A 21308-nucleotide genomic window follows, 5' to 3' on the forward strand; every position below is an offset into this window, starting at 1 on the left:
AGGTATACTGTATAACTGTACTGTATACAGTTTACATTCCAGCGATCATTGATGAGTGATCATATTTAAAAGTAATGAATGTTGGAGTAAAAAATAACAGTTTACATTCCAGTCTTTTTTTCTTTTTTTAATCAATATGCTGTAGTCAGTATCCGTATGCTGCTGTGCTACATAGGTTTGACCACTGTGGCTGAAACTGACTTCAAATTTACTTGCAAAATAGTCTTAATGTGAGGCTGGACTGGGTATTCAATTTTGAATTAGAGCCATAAATGATGGGGAAGTTAGTTACAATTGGCAGCATGGAAATTTGCAGCGTGCACTTTTAATTGAATTGGATCGATGACAGTGGGACTGCAACAAGCTTGTCTTGTCCTCAGAAAAGACAGCAATGAAAGCAGTAAATGCACAAATCTCACAAGTGGAAATGGCCAAATCAATCTGGTGCTTAGATAGTAATGTGGGGCACAACAGAATTCCTGTGTCCTTGGGGCATGGATGTTTATGGATAGGCTTTCAGTGTTTCCTTATTGATATTTGCTATTGATTTTTTTTTTTTTTTTTTTTTTAGCTTCATACTGAAGTAGCCCTGAGGGTGTAGATTACTGCACTGTACATGGATACTGCAGTTGTGCACAGTTTCTTCTTCTCACTTTCTCTGGCTTTCTCTCTGATTTTCACACCCTGATAAGAACAGTACCTTACTTTGAAATGCTCCTGCTGTATTAAACATTTTGTCCAAACCCCAAAATCTCATCTTCATTCAAATATCATCCCTAGAATGCTGATGACAATGAGATCAATGGCGGCATAATTGCTTGTCATACACATAATGGCACAAGCAACTTCTTTTTTATTCAGGCTGACTTTTTATTAGCTTAGTTCAATAAAAGTCTGTTATCTCCAGAACGAATAGTACACTGCATTCTCTGTCAGGTTTTCAGATTGCAAATGTTTTGCCTATCTTGTCAAGCAAATTATCGATGTCCAACTACAGTGTTTTCAAAAAAAGACGTGTAAAAGCTGGGTTTCAGAAGAGAACCCCTTCTTAATCAGGTCTGTGTTGATTTTGAAAGCATTAACGAGACAGCTCAGGATTTAAGAATTGTTTGACTTGTTTCAGAATGACTTATGAGGTGTAAATTGACTCAAAGTAAAATGCAGAACACACTACACCCTCATGTTATGAAACTGATTGAAAGAAGTTAAAATACAGAATATTTAACACCCTTTCATATTCTTTTACTTTTGCTGTTTTTTAAGAAACTAAAAACTGACCTTCGGTTGCCATGTTTATGTAATCAAGATACCCATCCAGCCCTTTCCTCTGAATTTTTGGGTGTTGGAAGCAGAGTGTGTTGCCATTTGTTACAATGGCAGTGGAAGTCAAAGGGGTTATAAATATTTCTCTTTAATACAGGACATTCCAAATAGTTTCCAAACTGTTAAACAACATCATCTGCCCCAAAGAATAAACTCAATGTGGTTTTTGGAAGACTGTTTTCAGCCTCATTTGCTTGCTGCTGTTACAGTTTCTATTTTTGAGTCAGCTGAAGTAAATTTATATGAGTAGAAACAGAAATTAAGGATCTATATTCAGTTAGCTTGCTTGCCCTGTTCCCTGTGTTGAAATGTGATGTATATCAAATACCACGCCATGGTAGATACTGATGAATCTATCAAAGCAAAATTGGGATATGGAGAGACATGTAATCTTTATTGTGTGATTTTTGCACTAGCACAAATTAATTTAAACTTTATTTGACAATTGATTAAAGAACAAATACAACTCATTCCTGAGTTTTGACATGACATGAATTCTGTTCATTTATTCATTTATTTTTACATATTTGCCGTCTTCTCGCGCTGTGGCTCACGCTCTCCGTTTCCTCCTCTCTCTTTCCTCGTCTGTCTTTGATATTACAGCAGCTGATGAGAGAGCGTCAGCAGATGGCCAGTCGTCCGTTCGCCTCAGTCGCTGTTGCACTAGACATCAGAGGAGAGAATACAGAGCTGCTGCAGCCCGTGGTCGATGTGAGTTCTGTGCACACAAGTGGACACACACATACACACAAATCACTTATTTTGATCATCACATCATTTTTTTTTAGTTGGTTTTTTGCATCGTCTGAATTTATATAATTGAGACAGACAGTAAAGTTGAGAGATAGGATGATATGCCCTGTATGAAATGTTGGCAGTTTTCAACGAAAGAAATAACAGTTATAAACATCAAGCTGTAAGGTTTAAGGTTTAAGGTTTGAGGTTATCAAACAACATTTTAGTTGTTTGATAACTTTAAAAACAGTCATACATAATGTGTTTCTATAAGATGTCACAGTACCTGACAAGAAATGTTACTATTTTCTTTACAATAATACAGAATCGGTCAGAAATCAATGAAACGAGTCAGCACAGCTCTGTTAGTTTGGTAAGTAAATGCAAGACAGCTGCAAAATGGGACACCCTACTTTAATTGCTCAAATTCCTATTATAGATTATTTTCCTGTATTTTGCTGAATAACTCGTCCATACTTTGTCTCTTTTGGCATGTCGATAGTTCTTGTCAGCTGCCACACAGAAACAAGAAAATTCAAACTTGTTAGATATTTTGAAAACCCTTCAAGGATTTTCTCATGAACAACAAGTCAGAATGACACCAGATATGCCAAACAATATCCTGCAGTCAGTTTAGCTAAAGCACAACTTCTTTAACCTTTCTTACCCACCACCATGCACGGCCATTTCCCTCCCATGCAGTGGAAGCCGCTCCGTCACTGCCGTGCCGCTCCATGTGCATTTGTAAATTGTTTTTGCTGATATTGATTAAATTCAGTGATGGTGTTTAAAGGGAGCAAAAAAGGTGAACAGTTACATCGGGACAAGCTCAAAACAGTGGCAACAAATCTACAAAATGAATCAAATTCTTTAAAATTTAAAAGAGCTATGGTGTAATGAAAAAGAAAGCATCGTATGAAATCGTGTCTCCAGTCAACCACCCTGAAGTCCTGTATGAGACGACTTGCAGGGTCAGGGCTTCCAGGGCACCTCTGTCTTGTTTTGTCAGTCCGTCTGACCTTTGCCATGCCAAGAACTGGGTGCACTCAAGCAAGCAAACAAAGAGTTTTTAGTCCTACTATACATGGTTAATTTTTCTGGGCTGTCTCTTTGCCTCCACACTTCTATCTCTATTACTGTAATGTGAAAAAAATCTTCATACAAATAAAAAGTAACAATAGTCAGGCAATGCAGGATAGGAGAGAAGTTGGGCAATATGGCTTTAATGTGGGATAAAACTGTAGCTCAAAGCAATAATGACAGCTGACCTCAAATTGATGTTGGGAGGGGGGGCAACGGCGTTCCCTCACCCAGGGCTAGTTCTGTCTCACCTGCTGCTGAGAGAAATAAAATCACTGTGGCAGCCAGCAAAGAGGCACTACATCAGCTATTAGTACAATGCTGAGTGGTACTCATCATGCATTATGGTATTCTGAAGGGCAGCGCGGAGAGCAAAAGAGGAGAAAAACAATGCTCCTTGTCCATCTGAATGCACTTAGTTGTTGCACTTGTGAAGCACTGAGGTATAGTCTCGTCATTTTCCCGTGAACAAAAGTCTGGCAAGTGAGATGAGCTGTGAGCTCTCCATTTTGTCAAACAAGGCACTCCAAAAATAGTACATACATGGAATTTAGATTTGGGTCGAAAGATCTCAGAAGTGTTGTTGGAAATCACAGTTTTAATAGTGCCAGCACTGATGTAAGGAAGTGTATGTTTGTTGCTTGTGGATGGAACATCTATTTGATCATTATTATTATTTTTTGGCATTCCATTTTTTAAATTTACTTTTAATGCTCATCCACAGAAAGCCAAGATTCCCCTTGCAAGACATTCTCTCCAAGAAAACTGAACAAAAGCAATGCATTTAGTAACCTGCCAACATTTAACTAACCAAATCCAGCATGAATATCCCATGATAACTTCTTAAAAATCATGTCTCTCTGGTAGCTGTAAAGCGGCAAACTAACCACTCACAAATAATATTCGAACCAAATTCTCTACACCTCTTTGAAAGCAAACATCGTATTGCAAGTTTGGGGATTGTTTGATGTTCATTTCAATGCTGACCTGCACATTTGTATATCATGTGTTCGAGTTCAGTCACAACAAGCAGGTTCTGCAGTGACTTGCTGTATAATAACCTTCATGTGTTGCATCTTTTTCATTGTCAGGTTTCGGCTAGCACATTCCAGTGACAAATTAATTGGAGCTATGGCTGCCCCATTTGTAATTCCAGGGAAATCTTTTTTCATCAGACTAAAATTTACACACTCAGACACATAAATAAAATGTAAGCACTTTATCATGGCATTCTGATGAGTTAAAATCACACGGCACGATCACACATCATTGTCAGTGTTTTAAAGCTGCCCATGTGTTTTAGATTGATTTCCTATGCAGCTTTTTTTATACATATTTCTTCAAACCCATGACTGCTAGTGCATATGTTTGAGCCCATACAGCTGCATCGCATGCTCTGGCACCAGCTGAAGGTGAACCACATGAACAAGCTTAATTCCCTTTTATAAAGGTTAATTGGTCGGCATCTGGCATCATTTAGCCGTTCAAAATATTTGTTAATGACAAAGAGGACACTGAGGCCAGGCTAGCATGACAGGTTTCCCATATATTTCACCAGTTACTTTTAATTCAGCCTAGTATAATGCAGAATAGTGAAATTTAAAACTTTACTGACAAATGAAGCATGTACGCAATGCAGGAGGAAATGGTAACTTTATTTTAAAATTTGTGTGTATTTATATTGCATCTAAACTGCAATGCAGTTAAACATTTAAACAGGAAAAAAATGATAACACGGAATATGTTGTTAATGCACATAAGTTTGTTATGTTTTAATTTCCACAGTTCAGAGCATACTATATATTTTACATCAACACATTTCTTGCTGATTATGCTGATTGTGCTTGTGTGACATGTACTGTATATGGAAGTCTGAGGTTTGGTTAAATAAAGTTTCTGATGTATAGAGACAGCATGGACAGCTTAGATGTAGCTTTAATGCAACTTCACCAATAAGAACCATTGTGGTAATGCAACTGTATATAGAAGACGTGGGAAACGCCAAGGAAACAATCTGAATTACCAGGAACAAGATCCAGAAAATAACTCCTACTCTCTGCCTTCTGAAATGGGTATTGGCCTCAGTAAGTTGACAAAAGAACGGTAACCTTATTATTCAGGTGTTCAAGGCTTTCTCAGAGCTCCAAAGAAGAGTAGTTGGTCTTACAACCAAAGAATTATGAAGGTGAAAGGTGAAAATACAGGATAAAACACTGTCATGTCTCTATAGCGAAAGAAAGGGCCTTCACAAATAAAAGAAAAATCAAAGATTGAGGTTAATAGAATATCTACTGACTGCTGACTGGAGCATGTGAAAAAAATCTGCATCAGGTTGTGTGGCTGCTTGCAGATAACTAATAATAAGCTGACAGGTGGATTTATAACATCTTTAGAACCCGCAGGTCAAATGAACATACTTTGGGTCAGTAAATCATTCCTAATAAAATTATTTCGATGTCATTTGTTTTTGGTGTCGCCTCAATATAGGAAGAAAGAAATGCTCGATATCCTAAGTACCGGAATCTACTTTTCTCCTCTCCACATTTTCTGAACCCATTAATATTCCGCGGGCCGGATGGGAAGCTTTTACGGGCCAGATGTGTCCCGTGGGCCACCAGTTGACAATCACTGCTCCAACGGTTCTGAAAGGGAAAATCAGCCATCATGCCCTTTTCATTGATCCTATGTTGGTTTAAAGCCCCTAGAGAATGGCATTGCTATTGTTGACCAAGATGACAGCAGCTGGTGGCTGAGCAGCCAATCAGGAGCAGACACTGCAGGGCTAGGCCTTGATGACACAGATGTGTCTATTCACTATGGCCGGCGTTCAACATATGGAACCGCTAACGGACAGCCAGTGTGATAGATGACACCTGTCAGCAGGAGAAACAGGAGAAGGTGTGTGTGTGTGTGTGTGTGTGTGTGTGTGTGTGTGTGTGTGTGTGTGTGTGTGTGAGAGAGAGAGAGAAAGCATGTTTGTATGCCTGCATGCGTGTGTTTGATCATGTTATAGTCCTCACACATGAGTAATGCATAGTAAGAGCGTATGGTGTCTGAGCCTTTAAGAATGAATAAACCACCTTCAAAATACCTTGAAAAAGACATCATGATAGAAATTGGATGAAATTATTTATTAATATTTCCATTTTCTTCAGCAGTCTGTATATATACTGTTGTCCTCAAAAGTGAGAGTAAATGGCCCGAAGGAAAAAGTGGTGTCAGCTTACTGAAGGTGTTTCTTTTATAAATACACACTGACACACAAACAAAAATGTGTGGCTTATGCCCACATTACAGTAACAACATAGCTTTATACTATGCAAACCAAAGGTGTGGCACATGTAACAAACAGCACAGTTTCTTTTTTTGGGAATTTCTACTTTAGTTGATAGTGACGGTAGAGAGACGGGGGAGAGAGAGGGGATGACATGCAGCAAAAGGCCCGGGCTCGGATTTGAACCTAGGCCGCTGCAGTAAGGACTCAGCTTTGATAAGTGGTGCGCGCTGTAACAGATGAGCTGCCGGGGTGCTTGTTAAAAAGGACAATCCCCTCGTAAGGTTTTTATTCACAACTTTTCATTCATTAAATGTATTCTTAAATGATTCTAGTACTACATAAAGACTGCATGAATGACAACATAAGTTGTGCAGGTGTTCTGAAAGTGAATTCTTGTAATGTTACAGATTTTTCTGGGAATGCTGTAATGACATTTCACCCAATGATGCATTCAAGTATAGCCAACACTGAAATGTGCTGTAATCAAATTTTCAGCATAAGTTGCATTACCTCCCTTGCATGAACATGGCCTATACCGCTATTCATTAGCAGAATCACTTGAATGGGTTTGAAATGGCCTGCAATCTAATTGCCCTTTGTACATAATTGGTGGACTTAGTATATGTCCCTTGATCGTTAATGTACCTGGGCAGATGCATGAACTTATTCTGTTCAGATCATGTGCGTTAATTGGATTGGGCAATAATGTACTCAAGTATTCTGTGACTGTCTATCCTTCCCACAGTTCAGAAGCATGTTTCACACACACACACACACACACACACACACACACATACACACGAGTGTGTGTGTGTGTGTCCAGAAGGAAAGAGGGTGATTCAGAGCCCAGCTCTGTGTCCTCCTCAGGCTGTGATTAGGAGAATTACAGTATGAGCTCCTGAGGCTGTGCAGAGCTCTATGAGCCCTACATAAAGAAATACAGTGTACACTCACATACCAGGCAATGCAGTAGATGGCTCTATGTTGGTCCACTGCTCACATAAAGCTCTTAGATGTTCAAACTGTACTGGCTAAGTCTGTGCTTGAATTAAAATTTATTTCAGCATTTCTCCTAGTTGCAACACTGTGCCACTACGACAGCACTTTGTTGCTTACAGTAGTTTTTAAAGTCACAGTATTTTTGCTCATGCCAGTCAAGCATATGCTTCTACCACACCCCTCTTCCGAAGTAAGGGATAATCAACTCGTAGGTGTCTGTTAAATGGTTTTACGGCACGATGTGGAGGCAAATAACTACCCAATGCAAAGCGGAGGTTGCCTCTGAAGTGCCTTAAACCCGTTTAACACACACCTACGAGTTGATTATCCCGCTTACACCTTGGTCATTTCCCAACAATATACAGGAAAGAAGAGGAAACGATATTTAAAATCCCTGATCTCTCCTTTCCAGTCGATAATATATCAAGTCGATAACTCAGCTGTGCTTGTGGCAGTTGATAATGAGTATGCTTTCACAGCTGTGCTTTTTAACGTTGCTATGGTTACACGTTGGGTAGCGGATGAATTTACAGCGGTGATTAAACTTGAGCTGAACTACGTGTGCAATACACAGTTTTAATGCACACCTGCCGGCCAATCAGAAAGGACTATTCAGCCAGACCATGATATAAGCCCCTTTAAAGCATTAGCACACTCGTTTAGACTACTGGCACTGAGCACACAGTAGCAAGGCGCATTACAGTCAAAGTCACAGTACTTTGATACTGGAAGATTTTGCAGTACATAAAGAAAACCAACCCTAACCCAATTTTGTTTTACAGCATTATTCAAATAGAATCTGTCTTATAACAGTTACTGACTAGGGAAGACTTGATTTGAAGACCAAATGATATTTGTGTTCGCTTTGTGTAGCAATTAGGAAAATAATGGGTCCTCTAGAAAGTGAACTGCTAGATGACCGAGATTACCAATTAAGAAGATGTCTGTGTTGGCAACATCTTCTGTCTTTTATGCTTGTATCATAGCATACTTTCCATTTTTATAGTTGTGCCTTTCTCCTGTTATCCAGTCTCTTCATCTTTTATTCCCTCTAGAGTTCAGTTGAACAGTAGTTACAGGCAGATGGAGGGTTAGCAGGACTGGTGTTCAAGGCATTACCAACTTCAGCCTGTTCTTTGATTTCTTGAAAGTGGACTCTGTCTTTTGATGAAGGACAAACCTGAAAGCTCTTAGTGTCAGCTTTTGAAAGCATGTGACAAGGTTGGCCATATTTGTAAACTAAATCGCCTTAACACCCAGCCAGCCACCCACAAGTATCTGATCGTTTTTGGTATTTTCTCATGTTATGAAAAGGTTAAAATATGTATGTGTATGTTTTTGACCATACTGTACTTAATTAATTTAATAATTAAATTTTACCTAATTTCCATCAGTTAACATAGTTACATGTTTTCACTTGGGATCAGGGATCCTGTCTGATTTTATTTTATTCATTTTTTTTTAATGCACTTTGATGAAATGAAAATTTTCACTTGCCATTTCAATATTCCTATCCCCTGCTATTTACTGAAAAACACATAATCTTTCTCTTCCATTATCTGCTGTGACATGACCATCCATACCATGTGCACTGTGAAGTTCATTTTGCCAGTAAAACATGCTGAGTGACAATTTAACTGCTTTCTAAGTATGCCCACCACCCATGTGAGGACAGTTACATAGCCAAAGCCTGATGCACATGGAAACTCTTTCAGTGTCGCTTAAATTAAGAAATGCAGTTGTGAACTGTAGCATTTGAAATGGCAAACTTAATTGGCAGCTGGGATGGGAAATTATATGCTTGCTTCTTAGCAAATGAGATGGCACTTACATTTGATTGAAGGACTCCACGCTGCAAAAAGTACAGTAGGTGGAACAGTGCTCACAAGAGTTACATGTATTGAAATACTGAAAAAAGTCACTGGAAGTCATGTGAGCCACTCAGTTTGTCAGTTTGCCAATTTCAGTCCTTAAATGTTTTTTTTTTCTTGAACAGTTTTAATTCTCACATTTGTCAGAATGATAATTTTCCTCTATGCGACTCTACATTTACACTTTGTCAACTATGCCAAGGGAGTTTTGTTTTGTTTCAGACACCAAAACCCATTTATTTATTACCCATTACATTTGACCCAGGGTGTTTACAAAATTCAACTCCCTGATTTCCCCCCCCCCCCGATGTAGATGTGAATGTCTTACTCCCACTTTTCCCACTGCTGCTCTCTATCCAGCCATCTCCATTTTAAATTCAAAGGGAGGCAGAGAAAAAGTCAATCCTGTTCAGACATGTTATTATTCCCCAATTTCTATCCCTTCACCCAAAACATGCTTTGAAACCTTTGGCTTTCATTATCAGGATGACATGTTTTTCACGCTTGAGACAAGCAGTTATGGCCATTAACTCAGAGGGTAGGTCGTTGCCTCAACACAGAGGCCGTCTGACAGGGACATACACAAGTGTTTTGTTGTGTGACCAGTCTAACTATTTGTCACTTATTTATTCAGGATTTGTGCTTTGCGTGCTTGTGTGTTGTGTTTCATTTTACTAATGCATCTGTCAGTGCTGTTTTCAGCATTCCTGAGTGCAGACATTATAGTTTTACTTTAAAGCATTTTTGCTTATGGATTTATTTCACTGATGCAAGATTGGAATAAAAATTTGGAGTTTGAAATAAGAATTTGAAGTGAAGTTTTTTGTTCTCTTTTCAGGGCCCACCAAAACCCATTGCGATGGAGCCGTGTTCAGGGGGGAAAGCTGCTGTGTTGACTGTCCTCATGTGTCTGCCCTCTGGGCCCTCAGGCTTACCTCCCCCAGGCCAGTCTGGTAATGATATTCACACTCATACACCTCTGCCACCTTTAGCCACCTTTGCTAGAATCATACTTGAGCTTGATTCCCTCTGTGATCTGTCGAAACAGTCTTAAAGCAAGACACCCAGCCCCTACCTGCTCAAACAATATTTCACAAACATACGCTCACTGGAGTATGAGAACAGAATTTAAAGATGAGATCAATTTTATCAAGGGTAAATTGGTATGGGAGTCAAAAAAACAAACAAAAAACCCAGGGTTAGGGCCTCTCACAATATAAACATAAAACATTAGTGTGACGGCCCCAGGCCTGGTGTGTAGTGTTCGGTGTACTGGTGTGTGTGTGTGTTTCGTACATCTCCTCTTTCGTAACAATTAGTCACATAAATACAAAACTAAATGTTCTATTGACTAAACTGTATATGTACCCTTTCATGTGGTCTATTTCTCTCTCTCTCTCTCTCACACACACACACACACACACACTTATTCTGTCCTATAGCAGTTATATATATATATATACCTAACATGAAGTGTGAGGCCAGCCACCTTGTGAAGAAACCTCATTTCAGCCGCTTGCATTTGCAGTCTAATTCTTTCAGCCACTCAGAGCTTATGACCATAGGTGAGAGTCAGCATGAAGATAAACCAGTGAACTGAGAGCCTTGTTTTTATGGTTTAGCTTTCTCCTCACCACCACAGCCTGATATAACGCCACCATTACTGTAGCCAAAGCACCTAACTCTTGGTCAGTATCATGATTCTTCTTACCTTCACTCATGAAAATGACCATGAGATACCTGAACTCCTCCGCTCTGGGCAGCTTCTCATCTCTGCTTGAATGGGACAGGCTGCCTTCTTTTGAGAGAGCACCATGACATCAGACTCCATGGGGTGCTGATCCTTATTCTGACCACATCACACTCAGATGCAGTCCACTGCAGTGAACATTGGAGATGGCGGCTCAGTGAAGCCTGAAGAACATCATCAAATGTAAACAGATTCCACCCTTCTTCTCTCTACTTCCCAGACCTTCCCTGTACCTTGATATCTTGTAAATAAATATCACGAGCAGGAAAGGAGACTAGGCGTGTCTTTGTCAGTGTCCTCTATGAACAGCCTTTGTGGGTTCTTGGGTTGCCACCATAAAAAGCACCAGCCACAGTTGGGTTTTGAACCGAGTACCTGTCCTGCCTCTGTCCTGCCTTCACCTCCTGAGTCACTGAACGGTTTTGCTCAAAACCTTTAAGGCAGCCCGAGATTCATTTTCCATAGTCTCCTAGAACTCCTACCCACACTCAGGCTATGGGTCAGAAATGATCATATTTGCCACCTCTCCGGCATGTCTTTTTCTCTGGGCTAATTCAAGAGTCCCTTGTGCCAACCAGGCCAAAACAGCCTTCTTCAGCTTTACAGCTTTCCTCACCACTGCTGTCCATCAATCACAATATAAGACACGTCCCCAACTTCTATCAGCAGACCACCAGGCACTGACACATTTTGGGTCTACCTGGTTTTTCTTTCAGATGTTGCTCATCCCAGCCCCTCTCTGTACCTGAGTGTCCAGACCATGTGGCCTCAAGACTATAAATCACTGACATTTTAACTAATGGCACCCACAGACAGAGATTTCAGCAATCTTATAAGTTTATTGTAAGCCACACTGTGCAAGATGGATCTAATAAACTTGGGTATGACATCAGTTTTGATGTATGTGGACTGTGCAGTGACTATGCCTACTGAATCTTATGGGATACGATGCAAGTCATCAGCATGTATCATCTGGTACCACCATAGTATTAACCAGTGAAGCTAAGCAAGAATCAAGCAATAGTGATATTCATGTGTTTGGGCAAAAATCCAAAAGGAGAGGAGGAGGAGATGGTACACCCATTCCTCATTCTCCCAAACTTATCGTTAAGATACACTGGTGCCTTGTATACTTCTGAATCTCCTGGTGTTCAAACATAGAGTATAGCATAGGTCATTGATGACTTTTAAAACTCTGTGCAATGTGACATTAGTTTGCATAATAGTATTTACTCATAAAAATGCAACCGTTCACTCATAGGTTAACACAATTCAACAGCACAGCACCAAATACTTTTGTGCATTAAATGCCACCTCATTCGGTTCAGTTTGGGCCTCTCTTTTTTGTTACCTGTGTAAGCATCATCATCCTCATCGTCAGTTAGCTTGTTTTCAAATTAAACATGTCAGTTGCTGTGGAGCAATACTTTTTCAGCTCCCTGTTTTCATTGGATGTTGTTTACAACTCAACCATCTTGAGCTTGTTATCATGTCACTAGCTGATCATCGCATTCTCAAACAAATCTGGGCTTGACCAATCCAAGAGGGACACTTTAATCGTCCCATCAGCATGGACATTGTTTTTTGGTGTGTGTGTGTGTCACTGCCATCTTGACAACGTAATGCAGGAGAGAGGGCTGGTGAAACCTATCACACAGATATGGCAGTCGTTTCATGTAGCAAGCCAAGATGGTCAGTTCATAAAAGTATTACAGACACTCACCTTGCATATAGAGCACATATAGTTAACAGTATCCTCCATTCCTCTTCTTTCCCTAAATATCTGACATTCCCACACATGGGATAGGGATTAATTTTGCCTGATAATCCTGTAATTTTGAAACTGCTTGAATTATCAACAATTTAGTTTGAAGAAATTATTGTGGTGTATTATTAATAAAGAGCAACCCAGCATCATCATATTTTTAGATTGACACACAGCTTGTATCAGTGGCTGGAGATAAAATCATACAAAGAGGCGACATAGAGAGGCCTTGACGAACATCATGCGTGATAGGTATGTAAGTGCCGGAGATTACCTGTCAAAACAGGTGCTTTGGGATCAGTATCCAGCACCTTAATCAAATTAATGAAATCTTTCCCGAGGGCCATATACTCCAAAACTAACTATAGCTACTCCCATTCTGTCTTATCACAAGCTTTTTCTGCACCCAGTTACAGGATAGCAGGAGGACCGGGCCAATTTAATGTTAAGAATAGTGTTTCTAAAAGCCATCTAACATTATTTTAAGAGAGCCTACCCATAACAAACCCTGTCTCATCATTATATACCAAATTTGAGAGGAAATCTACCCAATCCTTTTGCTAAAACTTTTGTTTATAATATACTATCAGAGTGGGTCATTTATGGGCCCATTTGGTTGTTTAGTGGAGAGAAATTCCAGTAGAGGTCATTTCAGTGCAGCCACAGCATTGATTAATGGGAGAAAAATGTTCAGCTATATGAAATATCAACAGCATATGTTACTCAGAATCAAAGAGCGAGGGCCTCTCTCTTGACCCATCATTTATTCACTGATATTTAATAATAATGCACTTGCTGAAATGCTGGATTCCTTCTTTACATTTGTGGAATAGGGCATTTGACTTTTTTTTTCTTTGAAACCTGTTTCTGTTGCCTCTGAAATACACAGAAGTGTTCTTTCCTAGAGTCACAGGTTTTCAAGTGTGCAAGGGCATTTAAGCAGTGTTTCATTAAGGTGTATGAAATTGAGATTCTATCAATATATTATGCAAGATGGTTTCGGTAGATTGAATAAAATCTACTGAAAATCTCTGCTTATTACTTTTTTTTCAATAGTGTATGTCAAATACTTTCGGTCAAGTACCTACACACAAATTATTTTGCTCTGTTGGTCTTTAAAAGTGGAATGATGCTTAAAATCGGAAGTGGCACCTTCACAGCATGGGTCAGTGATTTCAATAACCTCTTTATAGCAAACTTCTTCACACTGCCGTACTTGGCTCTTTCAGTGTGTGTGTGTGCAGCCATGTGTAGTTTGAATACACAAACATACCAGTCCTGGGTCAAAGTACATTTTCTTTCTTCCTTTCATTGTTCACATGCAGATATCCCACCTGATATTCTGACATGTCATAAGTAACAAAGGCCCCATTTAAGTTTCAGGGTTTTTTTTTTTTTGTTTTTGTTGAAAAGTGTTGAATTGCACATAATTGTCTGTGGGAGTACATCCCCACAACCTTGCAAAAGACTTTTTGAAAAAAAAAAAAAAAAAAAAACATTTTAAAGCTCCCTAGATGTGATTTATGCAATGTTGTCCCAGGCACTTAGTTTGGTGTGGTCCAGTGGCCAAAAGGCCTGCCTAACTGTGGGCAAAATTTGCAGTTAAGAGTGCAGGAGTGGGGGCAATGAGAGTTATCTTGTATTACAGAAGAGGTTTCCCTCTTAATTGTGATTTATACTGCTGGAAAAAGTAGTTACAGTTCACAGGAAATAGCATAATTTGCTGTTGCCAACTAAGCAAACAATTTTCTACATGGAATAGGCTGTAAAGCGAGTGCATTTGAATTATAGCCATGCATGAGATTTACCTCTATCATTTTATTTTAATATTTTGCTTTTTTCTTAACCTGATCTTGAAAGCGATGAGCTGGTGTCTTGATTGAATCAACTGTCTGAATTTTTAATGTAAATAGCCATACCTGTAATAAACATAATACACTCCCTGTTCTTTTTCACCTCTTTCACTTTTATATGTCTAATATTGTTTTGTTTTTTTCCTTTAGGGCTCATTGTGGCTAGTGCGCTGATAGACGTTTCACAGCAGAAACCAACAGACTTCAAGGACAAGTCCCAGGCTTTAAAGAATCGCAAGGCCCTCCCTCCAGCACACCAAGGCACCTGCGTCTGAGTCTCAACCTGTCAGTCCTTTGGGTCCCTTTTATAATAGGTCTTATTGTCCCAAATTGTAGCCGGTCCCAGTTGAAAGCCTCTCCAGAGGCAAGAGAAGGCTACAGGTAGAAGATTACATTTGGCTGCTATCAACCATGATTTCATGGTTCACTGAAAGTTTGCAAGTCCCAAGAGCACAAACTTCCTGATCTTCCTAGCCCTGTTACTGTACTTTGCTTACAACCGTCTCCGGCCTAATTACCATCAATCCTTTTACAACATCCACCACAACCTTTCGTCCGCCCACAGGACCCAAACTTGTTCCCTCCACCCTGGGCAGTGATCATGGCACAGCTTAGCCTCTGCCCTAAGGGTGACCTCTCTCAATCAATGGCTAGCAGTGACGTCTGAGATCAAGGAATTAGAAAGATCTGCACCCACTGAGGCTTCAATCATAAATATTTGATGACACCACATCGGCCATTTGCTCGAGATGAGAGAAGCGCATCGGACTGTGTACATGAGAAGTCAAATCAAAGTGAGTCCAGTCACAAATCATTTCCATCGCACAGATCACTGTGTTGGAAATACAACAGAAGATTGAAGATGGCTGGTAGATATATAGAACCTGCTGCCTATGGAGTTTCGTCCTACTATTTGCTTGCCAATTAGTGGTATTTTATGGTGCTAAAGCCTTTAGTTTTTATGACAAGCCTGAATCTTAACTCAGCCATTGCTGTATAAACTGAATTAATTCTGCCTTTTTGTGGGGAAAGCTATGCGTTAGGTCAGGAGATTTGTATTTTTTTTTTTTTTTTTCACACCACCTTGCCAATACCAGTAATGACCTGTCCAAGCATTTATTGTGCATATGTATGATCCACCCAGCTCAAGCTAAAGTCTGTATTTTCTGTGGAATGCATATACAAATGCTGCAGACAAGTGACTGCAATCAGTGCTAGTGGTATGCGGGTGAGGACTGCAAATTAGGCACCAACAAATCATCAGTCGTTCAATCTAAAGCATGGAAGCTGTCAGAACTTTAAGAAGAGGAAAAAAAAAAAAACATTTTACTGGCAAAACTGGAGGTTTCAACTATTACATAATCCAGAATTTGCAGTGTGCTCACTGTAAAATACAAAGTTGCATAACCCAGAGAAATATGAGGACTCCAGAAGTGCAACATCTTGATGTTGTTTCTTTTTTTATATATATATATATAATGTTCTGGTAAATTCGTCACTGTTTCTTATTGTATTACTTTGCTGTGCCACTTGGATAGCTGGCTTTTGAATTTGCCCTTTGATTGGTTTGGGAGGTGGATTCCAGTTAGGAGAACGACGTCTGCGTAGAAAAATGAGACCGGGGACTTCCTTCACCTCTGGCTCGCACATCGACTTGTTTCTTTACAGGGGAGTTTCTTTTCCCACTAAGTCTTCTTTAGCTGTTTTAGATCCCATGTTTGCAAACCGGTTACAATGCCTTTTATATTGCCTTGGCTTACCATGAACTCTTGAACTCCGGAGGAGGGGGGGCTTCATGATCAACAGAAATTTGAAAACTGTTTTGAGCCCCCGTTCCTTCCAGAGGTGTACAATGTGTTATTGGATCAAATGTGAGTCTCTTTGTCACTCTTCTCTTTTGATTTTATGTGTTTTTGTCAGGTTTTTATGACAGAATGGCAAGAGAGATTATCATTTATTTTAGGCCTTGTCACCTGTTACTATTATATCTATGATGATAAATTGTAAGTCTTTTGCTACACTTGTGAAAAGAGCATTTCTGTTATTTTGTTTTGATATTTAACAGATTCCTGTGTAATAGCGCCTTTGACTTGATATCATGACTTAAATCAGATGTTTCAATGTCAACTATTTTTGAATTGTGCATCTTTAAAAAGGACTGTACGGGCATTGTCTTGCTTTTTGTTGCAAAGTGGTCATTATGATGCATTTCATAAGGATAGTATGCCAGCTAATGTGTTTTTATTTTGTGTTGTTAGAGTAATCCTATAACAGTGTCATTACACAGGAATCAGGGTCTCTCACTGTAATATGTGAAAAAAGATGAGAACAGAAAATGTATATCAATAACCTTCAGTGTATTTTAAAGATGGACAACATGCCAGAAAAATAAAACACTTGAATATCATTTGTCTGCTGGAATCATTTCACATATAGTCTATGCATTGCATTATGCAATGTATGCATGTTTTCTTTACAACCACTATTAGAAACATTGATTTTAGTGGATAATGAAAGTTCGATTAAATGGAAATTTAATGAATAATGAAAGATCTCCTTGAGGGTTATGTGTTTGGTAGTGTCTGTGTTTCTATACACCGGTTTGTTGTTCAGTTTTTCATCCTATTGTCTTTTTTTAATTTAAAGGTGAGTTTACACAAGACAGCGCAGAACACAGAGCAGACACACAGGAAAAATGAAAACATTGTAAAAAGTGTCAGAGCAGGGGTTAAAATAGGCTACATAGCCTATAGTTTCATGACTAAAAAATGAAGTGTAAAACAACCACCGCTGTTTCATATGTCAGCAGAGTATTTGCGTAATCTTGGTGGGTCTTAAGTGTGTGTGTATATGTACATGTGTGTGTGAGAGAGAGCTATTTTAATCTGTGCTCTTTGAGATGTGGTTTTTCTCAAAAGCCATATGACTTCTGGTAAAGAGCCAGAAATGGCATAAGTCCAATGGTGTAATGTGTGTAATAAACTGGAACAGATACTGAGATAACAAAAAAGCTAAATTCAGGAAGCTTTGGGCATTTTAATTTGAAAAGCTGCTGAGTGTCTTCCTGAGTTACGGGAGCCTGTAGCCCAGAGAATGAGAGATACGCCTGGTGAAGATCTGCGCTCTTCTGATTGCACTCTGTCAAACTGTTCAACAATCTATTTGAGCATACAATGACCATACAACAAAAATTTATGAGCTTACAAATTTATTTTAAAACAAAAACAAAACAAAACAAAACAAAACAAAACAAAAAACTCCTGTATTGGGTCTTTTCTAAAGTTGTTTGGTGCAATACATCTTTGATGGTGGCAAATAGCTGTGCTTTGATTTCAACTGACCATTGAAATTAAAATTTGGAATGTTTTTTTTTTTTTTTGGTGTGTTTTTTTTTTTTAAAGTCAATTAGGATTTTTAAATTTTCCATAGATGTAACTTTAAAACTGTCATTTGTCTCCACATGATGCAGTTAAGGCACAGATTTATGCCAACAAATTACAGGGGCACTAGGTTTCTCCAAAATGAAGTCTTTACTTCAGGAAGATTATTTTCCCATTCTTATGATTCATTTTTTGTTTTAGCATAGTTTAATGAAGGGTCTCATTGCAAAGCCCAAGAATATGAAGACCTCTACTAAAGTGAGCCTGCTCACCTCACTGTTTTGTGAATGTTTTATCAAGCAGATGGGATAATCTGAAGAGGTTGAAATACCGGGAGTATTAGGATAGCTTTAATGCAATAGCTCTGAGCTACACACATGCACAGATATTAATTTTTTTCTATTTTTCAATCCATAGCTAAACCATGCAAGTTATTGCTGAGACATGAAAACTGAATAGAGAGACAACTGTATCATGGTTGATTCTACAAAGGTCAGCATCCCATCTGTAGTGAGTATACTTCTATGTAAATACTTGATTTAAATGATTTGAATGAATAAATTATTGTGAATTAATTAGTTAATTTAAATTGAACACTACAAAAGATTTTTTTCTCTCTCTAAGAGGCAAAAAGCCAGTTATATGTACAGTATATGGCATCAACAGTGGCTGGCTCTTTGCACACTCATTAAAAGGAGTAAGCAAAATCAACTGTTGTAAGTTGGTTTTGGCCTTTCAAAAACTGTCAAAGCACTTATGCTTATAGCTGCTTACACTGTTGAGTAGAAATCATTTGACAGATCAAAGCTGGATTTTGGAAGCTTTGAAAACAGCATACAGAGCAAACACTTGACTGGCCCTTTTTCAGTTTTTATATCTTCAATCTTTGTATTGCTAATTGGTGTACATGGTGATTAGCTGGAATTTGAGCATCTCAGACAAGAGCTGAGGAAGAACCAACACTGGCTGTGTTTAAAGATCAAACTGATTTCAAAACACCCCCCTGATGGTGTTTATGCTTGTAAGGCATCTCTGCCCTCCAAGAATGTTTACCATGTGGACATACACCCATTTAGACAGACAGACAGACAGACAGTCTATAAATCAAATCTGTTTTAATCAAACACTAAAATCCAAGGGAAAATATGGGAAAGTGAAAACACTTTTCCACACATTTCCTTGCTTTTAGCCCTCACCGCAGCCTACCTGCACAAAACCTCTACCAGAATATACCCCCTCTCGAGTATGAAGCATGTGCTTTGCGTTCAGAGCTTTTGACCTGAACTGATCCCTGCTGTTTGCTGCTGAAGAGAAAAAAAATAAATAATAAAAAAATGACTTTTGTGAAATCTTATGGCTGGTTGAGTGGGGTGACAGCTCTTTGAAAGAAGCCGTTGACAGATGGTTGTGATCTTAAAAGGTCCACTCTGAGGCAGTGCAGTTTGGCTGTGCCTGTGATTGCGGGTGGTAACTGTCAAGTGGTTTTTGCCTCCCATTGTCAATTGTTCGCCATTTCTTTAGTAATGCTGGTAATCTCATGAGAAATGAAGGCAATGAAGGGGAATGTCTCCTAGCTAGGTATATCTGTACCATCTTCTATTTGTGCAGCATACATATATGGTCATTTAATGATAATGTGGCCATCAACATGTGGACATTAAATTATGAATTACAGGGTTGGACTAAAAATGAATGCTATGCTGTGGTAAGAATTTCTATGAAAAGAAGGCGGACTAATAAAGCTCTTTGCACAAGTTCAAACAAGAGGACAATCCCTTTCACTTTCTAGTGCTCATTGTTCTCCAAAGACTACATTTACTGAATCATGCAAATACATGTTTGTGGATGGTTCTAATATCTCCTCCACTTCTATAATGCAAATCTGACTTTGGCAGATCTGCAATATCTCAGACTCTTGTGAATGATTTGCCCCGTCCCAGAGCAAGAGATGTGTCAGTGTGGGAACTAAGGCCCTTGAGTGCCCTGATTCCCCTAAGATGTAGGGGTATGGATTTTTATTCTTGTTTGTCTTGATACTTGGTACTATATTACCAAGAGAATGGTGATTAATCTGTCACTGGCAGCAATATAATTCATGGGGGTGTGTCAGCAGACAAAGATGCCAAACCATTCAATATAATCCGGTTGGAATTTCTTCCTGCCGGAAGAAAGCAAGGAATGCTTTGTGCATTTATCGGCTTTCCTTGGCTGCCAAAAGCGCACTGTAAATCAAACTGTCCAGGCCTTAACATTAGGAGATATTAATGTGAGTAGGCTTTACAGATAATGTGGAGGTTGAAAGAAGGGGACTGACAAATAACAGGGAAATAAATCATTCATTGTGCAAACACACTACCACTGGTGTGGTGCATAGGAAGTGGCCATGTGTTGGGGCATGTTGTTGGCTCAACACTGGTAGAGCGTGTACCACACATCAAGGCTGAGTCCTTAGTGCAGCAGCCTGTGTTCAATTCCAGCCTGAACCCTTTGTCTAATGGCCACAATCGAAGTAAAGCAGAAATGCCAAAACATGCCAAAAAAAAAAAAAAAAAAAAAAAAAAAAAAAAGGCAGCCACATGTTTAAGTTGATATTTTGGTGTTTAATTCAGGCTTTGACAGTCACAATGGCACAAATCAAATTTTAGGAGATGACCACTGATTTTTTTTTTTTTTTTTTTTTGGTAGATAAATTGTGATGGCCTCTCTTGGGATGACAGCATTTGAGCAGGACGTGCCATCAAGCATCCTTCATATTGACAATTGTGTCTTGTAGTGGTCTTAGTCAGAAGGTGTAGATGCAATGCAGGCACCATAGTGTATATGATCTACTGTAGCCTTGTTAACCTGTATTTCACACTGCCTTTCCAAAGTTGCAATGTATTTTCATGGCCGCTCCCTGGCACTGTAAAACACATTTATTTTGCCATACATAATAATGTAGCCCTTTAATCAAGCATGAGCAAGTCCTTCAGTCGTCTCCCTGATACATCGCAACGAATGATTTACTGCTCCATTCTCATACACAGGGGGTGTTCTTCAGTGCACATGACACTGTTGCAAAATCATTATCTGAGCAGTGTCAGCCATGTTATGTGCCCTGTTTATTCAATTTTTAACTATGAATGGTTACAAAGTGGAGATTTCAAGACAAAGCATTAAAGCTGTCATCATGATAAGCAAAATTCTCTCCAAAGCCTGAGCTATAGTTTATGAATTCCTGCTATTTGGTGTGAAATAATGAAAAAAGGGGATATTCCATCACTTTGACATTCCAG

General features: G+C 39.1%; 1 protein-coding gene across 1 annotated transcript in view; it reads left to right on the forward strand.

Annotated features, from left to right (window-relative positions):
- The window catches only part of atrnl1b (attractin-like 1b), a 99677-nt gene extending 82617 nt beyond the window's left edge, over window positions 1–17060 (forward strand). The window contains exons 27-29 of the mRNA XM_030077888.1: window positions 1927–2034; window positions 10124–10238; window positions 14804–17060. Of these exons, the coding sequence (XP_029933748.1) occupies window positions 1927–2034; window positions 10124–10238; window positions 14804–14928 (348 nt within the window). The 3' untranslated portion in view covers window positions 14929–17060. The remainder of the gene's footprint in view (window positions 1–1926; window positions 2035–10123; window positions 10239–14803) is intronic.
- Window positions 17061–21308: the final 4248 nt, after the last annotated feature.

The sequence above is a fragment of the Myripristis murdjan genome, chromosome 19, assembly GCF_902150065.1.
Source record: "Myripristis murdjan chromosome 19, fMyrMur1.1, whole genome shotgun sequence".
Classification (NCBI taxonomy): Eukaryota; Metazoa; Chordata; class Actinopteri; order Holocentriformes; family Holocentridae; genus Myripristis; species Myripristis murdjan.